Source organism: Mytilus galloprovincialis, chromosome 10 (assembly GCF_965363235.1).
Source record: "Mytilus galloprovincialis chromosome 10, xbMytGall1.hap1.1, whole genome shotgun sequence".
Classification (NCBI taxonomy): domain Eukaryota; kingdom Metazoa; phylum Mollusca; class Bivalvia; order Mytilida; family Mytilidae; genus Mytilus; species Mytilus galloprovincialis.
The window spans coordinates 6,036,154-6,050,782 of NC_134847.1; the positions used below are offsets into that span (position 1 = coordinate 6,036,154).

A 14,629-nucleotide genomic window follows, 5' to 3' on the forward strand; every position below is an offset into this window, starting at 1 on the left:
ACATAAAGCATCTTACGACTATTACAGCGAATTCATATCAAGGGAACCAGTTATCTTGGATTGAGGAAACAATATATTATCATGGATATTTAATTTTATGGTTTTACCAATGTCTTCATAAAAACTTTTAAGAAAATTTTTACTTTGTCAAAGATTGGAATTTAGGGGTTCACTTACCCATGAAATCCACAAATATTATGGTATGATGATGAAAAAATGATTATGAATCCACAGTTATAAGCTGAATCCCAGATCTTATAATAGATGGAAATACAAAATTGTGCATGTTGCTGAAAACTGTTTAATATATATATATATATAAATTAATTACAAAAAATACTTTTTTTAAGCTCTGGATTTTGGGATTGAGCCTTTGGGATTCAAGAATTCTTTTTTTGAATTTGGGATGTCAGGATTTAAATTTCTTTAAATTCAGGACCTCAGGATTTCATGTTCATAAGCCTGGGATTTCGGGATCGGGACCCCTCCAACCCCCCTCACTAGGGTAAAGATATTTGTTTTAATGATAATCCTTTTGTAGATATCCAAACTTTGGGAGCAAGGATATGGAGACAGTACAGATCACAAGGTCAGAGTTGAGAACCAACAGCTGAGAGATGACAATCGTGCCATCAGGGAAAGGAATTATAAACTACATGAAGAAAATCTTAAACTGAAAGAGGAAGTTACAGAAATCAGGAGAGTACTAGAGAGACAAACTTCAGATTCCAAAATGTCTAGAATTAGTGTTGGTCATTTAGGTAAGATCATTTCTACAAAAGTTCCAATTCCAAAATGTCTAGAATTAGTGTTGGTCATTTAGGTAAGATCATTTCTACAAAAGTTCCGATTCCAAAATGTCTAGAATTAGTGTTGGTCATTTAGGTAAGATCATTTCTACAAAAGTTCCGATTCCAAAATGTCTAGAATAAGTGTTGGTCATTAAGTTAAGGTCATTTCTACAAAAGTTCAGATTCCAAAATGTCTAGAATTAGTGTTGGTCATTTAGGTAAGATCATTTCTACAAAAGTTCAGATTCCAAAATGTCTAGAATTAGTTTTGGTCATTTAGGTAAGATCATTTCTACAAAAGTTCAGATTCCAAAATTTCTAGAATTAGTGTTGGTCATTTAGGTAAGATCATTTCTACAAAAGTTCCGATTTCAAAATGTCTAGAATTAGTGTTGGTCATTTAGGTAAGATCATGTCTACAAAAGTTCAGATTCCAAAATGTCTAGAATTAGTGTTGGTCATTTAGGTAAGATCATTTCTACAAAAGTTCAGATTCCAAAATGTCTAGAATAAGTGTTGGTCATTTAGGTAAGATCATTTCTACAAAAGTTCAGATTCCAAAATGTCTAGAATTAGTGTTGGTCATTTAGGTAAGATCATTTCTACAAAAGTTCAGATTCCAAAATGTCTAGAATAAGTGTTGGTCATTTAGGTAAGATCATTTCTACTAATTATTAAACAGCGGGGTCTTTAAGTAGCTTGCTATTTTGAATTTTCTACAGGTGGCTCTAAATTTTCAATATGATATAGAAAGGAGATTTGGTATGTTTGCCAATGAGACAACCCTACACAAGAATTCAAAAGATGTGGATGTAAGAAATTATAAAAGCAACTGTACAACCAACAACAAACAAAACCTATACTGTATAAGTAATTATAAAAGTCCCTGTCATGAAAAAATTCAGGCCAGCTAGATATTTTTGCTGATAAAGTCAGTATTAAAAACAAAAATGCCATTATTCTATTTAGATAACCAGTTTCTTCAAATGATATACATAAAAATACAATTGACATTTATTCTATGCTTTTCAGAAAGGGAACATATGGATTCCAAATATTCAAGCCTTGATAGATCAAAACTACCAAGTTTAGGAATAGAAAAATCACCAAACACAAGTTTGACTCTTTTAAATGGACATGTTGATCATAGACCTATTCCAGAAAAAGATGGTCATCGCTATAGTTACCGACAAAACAAGGAAGAAAAATTATATACTGGACTAAGTGAGAGAGAAAGTGTGAATAAATACTCTACTCAAATCGATGATTCTAAATATAGAACAAGTATGGAAAAGTCAGAGCCCTATCTACGAAATACTTACGTCAGTGACGATTTAAAGAGTTCTTATGATACAGATGCAAGACCATTTAGAGATGTAGAAAACAAAGAGGAAAGTCGATTTAGAAGTAGTTTGGAAAGAGCGGAAGCTAAATTGAGAAGTAGTTTAGAGAAAAATTCATATTTAGATAAAATTACACGATACGAAACGAAAGGTACTGATAGATTAAAAACTGATAGAAGTTTATACAGGAGTTTGGATAGAAGTAGAACTCCTGAACGACCAAAGTCAGAAACTTACCGCTCAATGCCAGATGGAATTAGTGACAAAGATGAAAGATCGCCTAGTCAGCGGTACGATTTGACCCCAACTCGTCACCATGACAACAGAATTGACAGAAAGACAGAATATGAAAAAAGAAATGATTATGGCTTAGAATCTAAAAGTCTGACCAGTATAGATAGGGATTATAAAACACTGACGGCATCTTACCCAGAACTAGCAAGAATAGTGCCTACCTCTGATGCAGAAAAACGTAGAGGTAATTTAGGCAAATCTTATTTTATTTGTTAATATTTATTTTAAATGATTGCCACTGTTTTTTCTATGTTATGTTTGTGTCCTTATTTTGCAAAGATCAGCTTTATGTTTCTTTATGAATGGGACAGGAAGGAGAAAAATGAAATCGATGGAAAATTTTTGAAAAGCAAAATTTCAAAGGATTTCGGACAAGATTGGCTTTTTTTTTATGGTAGCTAGACTAAGTATAAGGATGAATTACTTTATAAATGGTTAAGTTTATAAAAATGTTAGAAAAGCTTTTGTGTTGCTATGGTTACAATAAATTGTTGTTTGGCTTTTTCTGTAGCTGCCAGATTAGAAATGAAGGCATACTTTTAGTCTGATTACAGCATTTATAATCTTTAAGCACAATTAACTGATTGCACATTGAGGCATGAAAAATAAGATTTGCACAGTAACGCATAACATAATGACCAATTGTAGAAATGTCTCGATCAGAGGTTGACCTTCGTCCTAAACGAGGGCGTTCCAGATCACCAGATCGGCACAATTGTACAGCAAGATCTACCAGCCCTAAACGAGGGTTGCCAAAGCCTTCTGGCTTTCGCTTTAGGAATATCACAAAACATCGCATGCCTCTTCAAACGTATAAATGGGACGGTAGGTTTGCATGCGCTCAATGTGGAAGCCATTTACTAAAGCATTTACTAGGTAACCAATCATTAACCATAGATGTGGCTTATGGCGCAGGTCATTGGTGTTGTGACAGTCAGTTTTCTCAAAATTGATACAGCATTCTTTGTTATATCAACCTAATCCAATTTGACATTGTTTGAAAAAGAAGTAACTTGCAAATTAGAGAATCACAGTTTAAAAATAATTTAGAGTAAAGAATCCAAAGGTTACTTCAGAAATTTATACAATTTGTTTGCCATTAACATAATACATAATATTTTAGTACATAAATCAGAATTTTTTGAAAAATATTGCTGTTTTTCATACTTCCTACTTCTTTTTTTTTTTTAGACGAATGAAGTTTAGTCACTTAAAATTAGTTCCCCCAGTAATATTTATTTGAACAGTTCTCTTAATTTTGATTGGTTAAAAAATTCATGCTGACTTTGGAAGTTTTAAAGTCATTGATAATTAGACAAAAGTGTTGAATTTTGAGAAACTGAAAATGTGATGGTGGCAATGTCACATGTGTCAGTACATATATAAAAGGCATTTATAATGTTGTGTGCACTTTTATTACTCACATAGGTAAATGTAAATATATGTACACTACATTATTTTTATTGTGTATGCCTGTATACTAAATGTAAGCTACATAATATATACCAAAGAATTTGGCAAAAGTTGGTGTTATCTTGTTCCAATCATTTTCTCTGCAATGGTATAAATTACATGACAAAATCCAGTTAGGAACTTTATCATACGTCATGGTTGTCTGAAATGCTGGTGGGACAATAACTGGATCCCTGTTAACGAACAACGCTTTTGAGTTAAAACAAAATGTAATGCTTTATCAGTTGACAGTTATTCAAAATATAGGGGAGGGTGATACCAAAAGGGTTGTATTTTTGGCTTACAAATTTTTCCTCTTTGCGTTTAAAAAAATATTGCTGTTTTGCCATCAACTTAACATCTGCATGGAGTGATTCTAATTGCTTCAGTATAAGCATGAAACATGCAGGTTATTTAATCAGTATGTCAGTTTTTCCTTCCAACCTTCAATGCTTTTTCAATAAAAATTTCTTTGATTTTCAACTCAAAATGATCATTAAAATTTCACCAACTTTGCTTCAGCTGCTGTATACCCCAGAGAGTTAGTTTTAATTCATGAAGTTTTTACTGCTGATGTATAGTAAATGCAAACTGTCTATTGTTTAAGACTGTAAAATGATTTCTATATATATGTCTTACATGTTATAAACATAGGGAAATGTATTTAGATTGCAGTCTATACTCCATTTCTTCATTTTACACGTTAAAATTTGACATTGTACTTTGAAAAAGGGACATGACTTAAATTGAAAATATCATTCTATAGGCTTCTATGGATTCACTTACTTTTGTAATTTGTTGGTACAAATTTTTATGGATCAAGGAAGAATTGTGGATATTTTATTTGGTGGTTTTGTGTAAGTCTGAGCTATCAAGCCTTTAGAAAATTCTTAAAAATTGGTATCCCACAAATGAAAGGTATACACAATATATGTTAATTGTCTCTAAAATGCCAATGTGCATGGTTTTTAGCTGACTCTTAAATTGATAAAGAATCAGCGTTGACAACAGTAATGTGTTTTGTAACTATTTGGATGTGGGTTTAAAGCATAATTTGGGCCATAGAACATAGTTTGATTAATAACACCTTGTTTGATTTCTGATATAAAAGTTTTACATTAATGGTGTACGGTCATAATTCGGTGGATGAACACTTTAAAGTAGAGTATTGTTGTGTTGAATAGAAGTCAAATACACACTTTAATCTTTTGTAGTTGTTTTATACCTGTGTTTTGGGTTCAGTAAATGGTAGAATTTAAATTTGTATAGCAGATTTTATTTAAACTTCAATTCATTTTCAATATAAATCAATCTGGTTTCTTGGCAAATATGGATCTATTATACAGTAAGAATTGCAAACATTAAAATAAGATAACATTACAAAATGTAATATTTAATGAATTTTATAAAACTATTTCGGTTTTCTGCATTTATGCCTGTTAAATCAAAGCTGTTAATGTTTATACTTTTTCAGTTATAAGTTTGTTTCTTGAAATCATGCTTTATATGATAAATTATACTAAAATGTAAATTATTTTAAATATTATGAATTTTATGATTAATTTTATTAAACAACATTGCTTTATTTCATATAAATTTTTCATAACTATTTTTTATAACCCCAAAATGGGTAACACAGTTAACAATTGTGCGAATGAAACACAAAGGTTGACCATGTTGACCCAAGACAACAAGTTTAAATTAATTGAAATGAAACATTAAACAATTAAAAACCAATTGTTCAGAGAACAATTGAAAGTCTTTCCACATCAAAGAAATTTTGATAAGAAGATAGTTTCTGCATACTGATGCGATAAATAATGGTTTAATTATATTTTTGAGTGATTTAAGGGAGATAAAATGCTACTTCCGGTGAAATGAATGTCACATCTGGTCTCATATGATAGCTTCTTTCACACTGATTGCAAAAATAGATAGTTTCTATATACTTTTGTATGTAGAATGGGAGATAATTGGCCACTTCCGGTTTGTTGGAAGTAATTTTTAGTCTTCAGTAATTTGTTCATGTATCTACATGAAAAAATATATGGATTCTGAGTACTTTTATGTGAAAAAATTGCAAAAAAAGCTACTTCCGGTTTTCTCAAGGTCACTTCCGGTAGCCATTTTTCAAGGTCATTTGTCACTTAACCTTTTGTATCAGGTCAAATGTCTTTGTAATGAACTTACTTGAAGTTATAATCAAATAACCTCATATCAAGACATTTCAGGGGCGACAACTCCTATAAGATGCCATCTAATTGTATAAGACTAAATGTAGCATATCTTCATAACAATTAAGCAGACATTTTGCACTTGTTCTTTTATATTTATCTCTCAAAGTGAGTGAGAAAATGCAAAAACAAGCAAAAGTCACAATTGAGAACTTGACCTTGACCTTTGACCTTGACCTCATTTTCTAAGTTAGGACCTAGGGGACTCAAATAAAAACATCCCAGGGTTATACGGTTATCTGTTAATGAGTTAAATAAACATACCGACAAATTTATTTTGTAAAGGTAGATAACTCATATAAAATTTCATCGAATCGCTTCGATCCAAATACGCCAAAAATTACTGAGGATGTAACGAACAATTTGTAAAAAGAATTTTGTCGCTATCTTTTTTTGTTACGAAGGAGATACGCTTTGATGATAAACAGTGAAAAGGGAGATAACTCTTACAAAGAAAATGGTTCGGCTTAGCAGGGTGAAATTTAAAAGCGCATAAAATATACGATACAATATGAGAAATATCTAAGCGACATATTGCGAAACAAACATTTATCGCAAGAACAAAAGTTGGCGGAAAAAAAAAAAAAATAATAATAATAATAATAATAATCAGAACAAAAACAATAAGTCTTTCCACAGAAAAGTGGAAAGACTTAATAAAGTATCTTGTCTTAAATTGAATGTATTCAAACTGTTTACTTTTTAGGACTTAACAGAACGGACGGTTATTTAAGGGACGAAGATATGTCCAGATATACATGCACGCGACCTAGAGTCGACACTCGTATGTCGTATTCCACACAAGATTATCACAACAGGGATTATGATGCTTATAATAGTATGTTTTATATTTTGATGTCAGATTCCCTGTTTGTGTAAAACTTCATCCTAAAATTCACTCTCCATGCATGTTGTGAGATGTACAAAACAAAAATACCTTCACATTCCAATAATTTAAAAACTGTTTTTGTACTCTCTGTTTCCATTATTTGTATTATTTCCAAATTCTTGTACACCATTGTTTTGATCTTATTTCTGATAAATGTTGTTTTAATCCATCCTTGATTAATAATCTTGAGTTATTAATTTCTAATTTCTTTATATACCATAAAGATTGTGTCAAGGGAGACAATAACAAATCTTCACATAGAATTGTGACATGGGAAGTAACTCTGTCATTATTTTAAACTTTTTATGAACCAAAGTACTTGTAGAATTTGTAAATTTTTGAAAGAGATGTACAGTGTGTAATTTGAAATAAATTTTTTAACTGCTTTACTGTTGAAAATTTATCAGTTTTAAACATTTAAAGTTAACCTATTACTTTTATATTGAACACTTAGTTCTGATGGTGTTATTTGTTGATAAAGTAAGATTGTTTCAGTAATTTTACATTCTTTACCTTCAAACGTGCAATAAGAATTTGAAAAATATGAATTAACTGTATTTTGAAATACGCATTTGAATCTAGCCAAGTTAATGGCATTGAACAAACATTTATATAAATAAAATTAAAACAGACAGTTTTCAGTAAAGTTAAGCAGTTTAGTGTATTAAATTTAAAAATCTGTTTATCCACCATGCTACAATATTCTTTCACTACAACAGTGAAATTTGTGAACGGCTAGTGTTGCTATAAGATGCTAGAATGTTTTTGACAGGACATCACTAAGGTGTAAATGCATTTTATGAGCAAATTAATTGAAATAGAAAGCAAGGGTTAGTTAATGTTATGAATATTTATGGCAGAATTATACTGCATCAGAAGTGAATTTCAATAATTGAAAAAGTTGAAAAACTACCCCTACAAGTAGCAGGACAACAACCTGTACTGATCTTTTCCTTTTGCATCTAAGAATATTTTTTTTAAAAGTTTACCTATTGTTTGGTTTGTCATTATATTTGCCTGCCTATTGATGCCTAAATAATAAACATGTGTTGCAAATAACTTGAAATGAACAGCATGAAACTAACAATTTTGATTACCGGTATAATACTCACAATTATCATATATACCCCTTTTGTCTGAACATTATAAGTTATATAGTATTATTTTTTTCTTTTCCATATAAATATACATGTATTATCAAATTATATATTGATATAGCTGAACTTAAAAACTTTTCTGATTACTCACATATGACAGTGAACCAAACCTGGTAAATCTTTAATATGATTCCGATTTAATAATTAATTATGAGAATTGCTGTCTTAATGAGGTTTTTCCAACAATTATAATTCCTTCTGATTCTATTCATGTTTATTTTCAACCAACAATTTTGATTAACTTCTAAGAGTTTTAATTTTGCTGTGTCTGCAGTATGGAAGGAAAGATCAACTGAAAATACTGAAAAGCAAAGTATGAAACTGAAAAAATAGGGATAAAGTATTTTCAGAACAGGGACAGATGTCCTAGGCTGATTATTTAGATGGAAAATGAACTGGATTTGAATAAAATTTAAATTGTTTCTTGCTATGTATTTGATGAGAGATTGATCAAAATTAAGCTTTACCCTGGTCAAGTGTTTGATAAGATAGGGATAAATATTTATGGAGACTAATGGTCCATGTCTTTTTGATTATAAAAGAAAGAGCCACTTGTTTAAACCAAATTATTTTAAGCACAGGCCTTTCAGATGAAGATAGACAATAAAAATGCTTTATAATAATGGATCCACTATATATGTAAATAATAAATTTTATTTTCCAGGTTTATTTATAAATAATCACAATTTTCATTTACTATTTAGATGATTAAAATAAGCAAAATATCTGTGTAGTTTAATATGTGTATTGTATATAAATTTTTAATTTAAGGTCCAGAAATTGTCCAACAAATTTCTGTTTTAAAAATTAGAATGTGAAATTTCAGTGTAGAATTCTCTTTGATAGATTATGACAAAAAGTACACATCTTATCAGAGTGACGGGAATGAAAGCGACACTGCCACAGACATACTTGTCTCAGCCCAGCCATATGAACAGAGAATTTCACCTGTATCACCTATAGAGTCACAAGATCATAAAGGTCATTCCAAATATCATCGCCGTAGTTACAGCCAGAGACGGGACTCTTTAGGGTCAGACTGCTCGTCGATAGAAGACGTGGAAGAATCATACAGTAAACAACGACTACACAACAGATCCAAGTCAGCTGATGGGCGAGGTATTACATTTTGTGATTCTAAATCATGTACAGTCAGAGGTCAAAATGGTATTGCCAACGGAAATTCCCCTATATACTTGTTTTTTTATGCCCCATTTATGAGCATTATGTTTTCTTGTCTGTGCGTCCGTCCATCCGTTCATTTGTTCTTCCATTCATTTGTCTGTTTGTCCATCAGTTTGTCTGTCTGTCCCGCTTCACGTTAACATTTTTGGTTGAGGTAGTTTTTGATGAAGTTGAAGTCCAATCAACTTGAAACTTCGTAAACAAATCTCTATCACAGATATGATCTTTCTAATTTTAATGCCAAATTAGAGATTTTATACCATTGTCATGGTCCACTGAACATAGAAAATGATATTGCGGATGGGGCGGGGCATCTGTGTCCTAATGGGACAAATTCTTGTTTCATTTTTTTTTGGTTTACAAAGTTTTCTGACATACAATTTGTTTGTTTAAATTTCCATCTGTAGTTGTCTCCCATCAATCTAACTATTTCAAATGAATAAATAATGTTTATTAATTACAGTGTGTAAATATACATGTTTGCACATAATGATTTTCTTATCTTTTACTTATTTGATCATATGTTTTATACAAAAGTGACTGGCAGTTTTAAGAGAAATATTTGTTAAGAAAAGAAATAATCTGTAAGCTAGTTGGGTTTTGTTTGATTATTTGAACAAAAATTTTAAAGTTTCTTATTCAACACCAAATTAGAAATATTATGAGGGTTTTAAATTGTGTGCATTTGTTTATTTTTAGAATAAAGGCTGAACTCCAATTCTTATTCCTTTTTTTGAGTTAGAATATTATAGCTGGCATCTTTTCCCCTTAAAACAAATTGTTATATTGTGTATATATGTTATTGCGCTGAAAAACTGTTGCTGAAATTAATATGGTAAAAGAAGAGTAACATACTCAGATTTTATTCTCCAAATGTGTGCAGGACTACCGTATATCAAATTATTTATATTTGTTTAAATTTCAGAGCTTCTAAGACGTACAGAACCAATGGGAAGCTCTGGTAGAACTCCTACTCCAAACAGAACAGACAGATTTGGACTAACGACAGGAGACCCTGGTTTCCGTAGTATCACGCCAAATGTATTACCTACACAGCATAACAGATCATTAGATAGAGGGTTAGTTAGAAATATTTCAATTGTTTTTTTTTATAAAATGAAGATTGTTTTATTTTAAATTTCTATCTACATTACAGTTATTATAGATCATTTTATATATAGAGGATAAGTCAGAAATAATTCTCTTTTGGTTGTGTGAAAAAGAATTTTTTTTTTAATGAATAAATCTGAAAACAAATTTCTGAATTTTGTCATAGATGCAAAAGTTGAATGAAAACTACTTTGAGCTCTCCAACAGTAAATTAAGGAATCATATTTAAAAATTAGCAATCTTAGAATTTCTTTGTATAAAAAATAATCCGTGTTTGACATATGCACGAGTATTAATATTCTTAAAAGGTTTGCTCTTGTGAAAGTTGCATGGATATATTTCATTAACTGGTTTACAGTATTTTCTTCAGAAACTTTTTAATTGTCCTCTGCTCAATGACGACGCCAAGCAGGGGGCATAAAAATAGCTGGTGTGAATCTGCCCTTTTTATCTTGTATGACGCTCTCATGTGTACAACTATTGCCAGATTTATAACAAATTTATATCAAATGTTTATATCAGCATTCAATATATAGTAAGTATCATTACAACACAGAGGACATGCTTAGTAAGCCTGACTTTTCTCTGTTTCTTTAACTCATTCACATTAATTTTATATTTTATTACAATGAATATAAGAATGCAGTACTCATGAATCATTCTTGATATTTTTTCAGATCTTTAACAAATATAACATCAGGTTTGAGACCATTTGCACCTAGAACACCAGGCGATATTAACATTGAAGATGTTGTTAAATTCTCTCGACAAGGTGGAAAACTTAGCCAAGGGAAAATCAAATTTGTTGGACATCTTCCAGGCAGAAGTGATATTTACTTAGGAGTAGAGCTTGATAAAGAAGGTAAGAGGAGAATAGAGCTAAGAAGGATAAAGAAAGTGTGAGATACTGTGGTTTCATTATGATTTGTTAGATACCAATTTTCGTTGTTTTCGTAATTACTGATGAACAATGAATTTAATGTTCAATGAATTACAAATTTTCTATAGGCCTTGTATGCAAAGTTTTGCAAAACCACGAAAATTAATATCCATGAAAATACTAGTTTTCCTCAATCCACGAAAATTGGTACCAATGAAAAATAAATGAATTCACAGTATACTATGGATGCATTTATGTCTTGTACACCAATTTTCATTGATTCAGAAATAAATAAAAAATTTCGTGGATATTTTATTTTATGGATTTGCCAAAGTCTGCATACAAGAGAGGGGGTAGGAGAGGTCCTGATCCCGAAATCCCGAGCTTAAAAACACCAGATCCCAAAATCCCGGGCTTAAAATCACGAAATCCTGAGGTCCCGAAATTGGAAAAAAAGAATTCCCAGATCCCGAAAGGGTCAATCCCGAAATCCCGGGCTTAAAAATACTCGATCCCGGAGTCCCGATAAAGGACCTATCCCCCCTCATAATTTGTTCTTTGTTGAATATTTTAATTTGTGGTTATCTAGAAATATAAATAATCAACATTATATGTCAATGTCCAAACTGGAGGTTTAAGTTTATAAAAAAAGTTCTACTTAGTATGAATAAGTAAGTGTGGGGTACAAAATGGTGACCAAACTTTGTACTTCACATATATGTATATAAAAGAAAAGATTCACCATTGCTAATCTTAGCAGATACAGATTGATACAAAAAATCCTTTATAATTAATTTGATTTGTAGAAAGCAGTTTGTCTTTAAACATGAAAATTGACAAATAAAAATCTTCTTTTAATAGAACATTTGAACTATGAAGACATTTATTAAGTTTCACAATCATTCATTTTGATCATAGCATTTGGCTTATGTTTGAAAAACTTAACTTGACAATAAAAATATTATTAGAGTAAGAGAACAACATCATATCATAATTTCATGTTGAAGTCATAAGTAAAAAATCATCACTATTTAATGTTGTTTCAATTAGTGTATATTAAGATATTTTATTCTTAAAACATAGTGCTACTATTCAAATATGAAAATCATCTTAGGTTTTGCAGAGCAAACTGACTATCTAAACTTATTCCTCTACAAAATTTTATTAACAGTTGAATTTTATATTTTAGATGGTAAACATGATGGCACATTTGAAGGAGTAAGGTATTACAAATGGTAAGTTAATCAAAGTTCTGTCATACTGTTGTGTGAAGAAGAAAAAAAAACACTTTTAAAAAGATAGATTCTCTCTTTAGTGTGTCTTTCAAAAATGTTTTTTGATCAATGTATTTTTACATGTGTACCAACTTCTGGCCTTGCGGTCATAAAACTTTCGAGCACGAATTTTGTACTCAGACTCAAGAATCAACCAATCAAAATACTGGATTTCATGTTTCGAACATGATGTTTGTGCTGCAAGCACTGAGTAAAGTTTTATGACTTCACCCCAGGTTATGTAAAATTGAGTACATTATAAAATAAACAATTCAACTGTATTTAAGGCCATAAAAAAATAAACAAACTAACAATCTAATGTCACATGTAAAAATGGAAATTAAGAATACTAATGAACATTAAATTACAGTACATTGCATCTTGTAAATCAATAACAACACCCAAAACAGCTATGAGTAAAAAGATATGTGATTGATATAGGAACCCACAGACAGTAAACAAACAAAGGACATCTATAAAACATATACAGCTTTCAACAATAGACAAACATGATTTCTTAATTGGTAATACAATACAACCACAGATATTTTCAGTGGGGATGTTTTTATTGCTAAAAAAAAAAATGTAGTAAAGAAGACGATTTTATGTCAACAAACCAAGATTTACCTAATATTTTTTCACAAGTATTTAATATTTTCTTTTTTTTTACAGCAAACCTAACAAAGGAGTGTTTGTAGCATTCAACAAAGTGGTGATGGCTTGGGCTCCAAACTTATAAACAAAGATGTAATGACAATGGCTCCAAACTTATAAACAGATATGATGACATGGACTCCAAACATAAACAAAGATTTAATGGCATGGACTCCAAACTTATAAAGACAGTCATTTTAACTCAGATCTGTATGTGACAGTCACTAAATTGCCATAGCTACGAAATTTGTTTACTCTTGAAGCAAAATTTGTAAAACATTTTTAAGAATTTCAAGCATGGTCTTTTGAATGTAGGTAGTCAATATTACAGATTTTTTAGAGGTTTTACACACAGCTGTTTGGTGCTGTCAAACAAGTATTGTGATATTGTTATTGTTTCTTTCATGTACTTTCATTACAATTTTAAATTGTAAAATGTTTAAAAAAAATATTGGATACATTGTTAGTTTTGCAGAGGAAGAAAATTAATGTTGAATGTTAAGAAGATTAATGTTATTATTTTTCTGTTATAATTTTGTTACATAATTCTTAATGGTTTTTATCAAGATTTAATGAAATTTAGATAAATCTCCTTCACAACTTTATTTTTGAGGTAAAAATTGTACAAAATATCAGATGAAATTTGAAATGTTAACAGACATACAATAGAAAAATATTGAGAATGCTTATTTTCATTTTCTTTTGAACTGAATACGTAACTTAGATATTTGTAAGAACTTGTGTTGGAGCAGTTGTGTGACAACTCCAATTTATCTGCTTATATATTAAATATGGCATTGTTAAAGGTTCTGTATTTTCTGTCTAGTGCTAACAACATGAAAGAATGAGGTATAATTTAAAATAGATAATATGTATATGCATCAATGTCGAATTCTGGTTTTTTTTCTACACATAAATTGTTCAAAGTTGTGTGTGTCAGAGTATTTTGATCAAAAAATCCTTTTCTTATTCAAGAAAGTTTAAAGATAAATATTGCACCAAAAAATCAACTACAATTGGTTGACATGAACTAAATAAGTGAACAAGATTTTTTATATTTCTTGGTAATACAAACTATAAATGAACCATTTTACTTTAATGAATGTATTTACATTTCCTTTATATTAATTCTGTGATATTTGTGTGATTAGTGATATTTAGTTCAAATTTGTATGATATTTGAAGGTTTTCAACGTTAGTTTTACTTAAAATATATACATGACTGATTAAGAAATAATGATTTTTTTTTATGACCATCAAATCTACAAATGATGCTGAAAACTAAGATTTGATACAGATATATGACCATATATTGATTACAATATATTTTACAAAAGAATGGAACTGGTGAAAAATAACTTATGCC

The 14,629-nt window shown here is 30.2% G+C and overlaps 1 protein-coding gene across 7 annotated transcripts in view; it reads left to right on the plus strand.

The window, feature by feature from the left end:
* LOC143049723 (uncharacterized) overlaps positions 1-13,372 on the plus strand; it is a 36,291-nt gene extending 22,919 nt beyond the window's left edge. For 4 of the 7 annotated variants that reach the window (XM_076223407.1, XM_076223408.1, XM_076223413.1 and 1 more), the window contains 9 exons: positions 542-761; positions 1,824-2,612; positions 3,077-3,304; positions 6,821-6,952; positions 9,007-9,279; positions 10,271-10,424; positions 11,133-11,317; positions 12,525-12,570; positions 13,282-13,372. In XM_076223407.1, coding sequence (XP_076079522.1) covers positions 542-761; positions 1,824-2,612; positions 3,077-3,304; positions 6,821-6,952; positions 9,007-9,279; positions 10,271-10,424; positions 11,133-11,317; positions 12,525-12,570; positions 13,282-13,348 — 2,094 coding nt within the window. In that variant the 3' untranslated portion in view covers positions 13,349-13,372. The remainder of the gene's footprint in view (positions 1-541; positions 762-1,823; positions 2,613-3,076; positions 3,305-6,820; positions 6,953-9,006; positions 9,280-10,270; positions 10,425-11,132; positions 11,318-12,524; positions 12,571-13,281) is intronic. The other 3 variants (XM_076223409.1, XM_076223410.1, XM_076223412.1) reach the window with 3 other exon arrangements.
* The last annotated feature ends 1,257 nt before the right edge of the window (positions 13,373-14,629 follow it).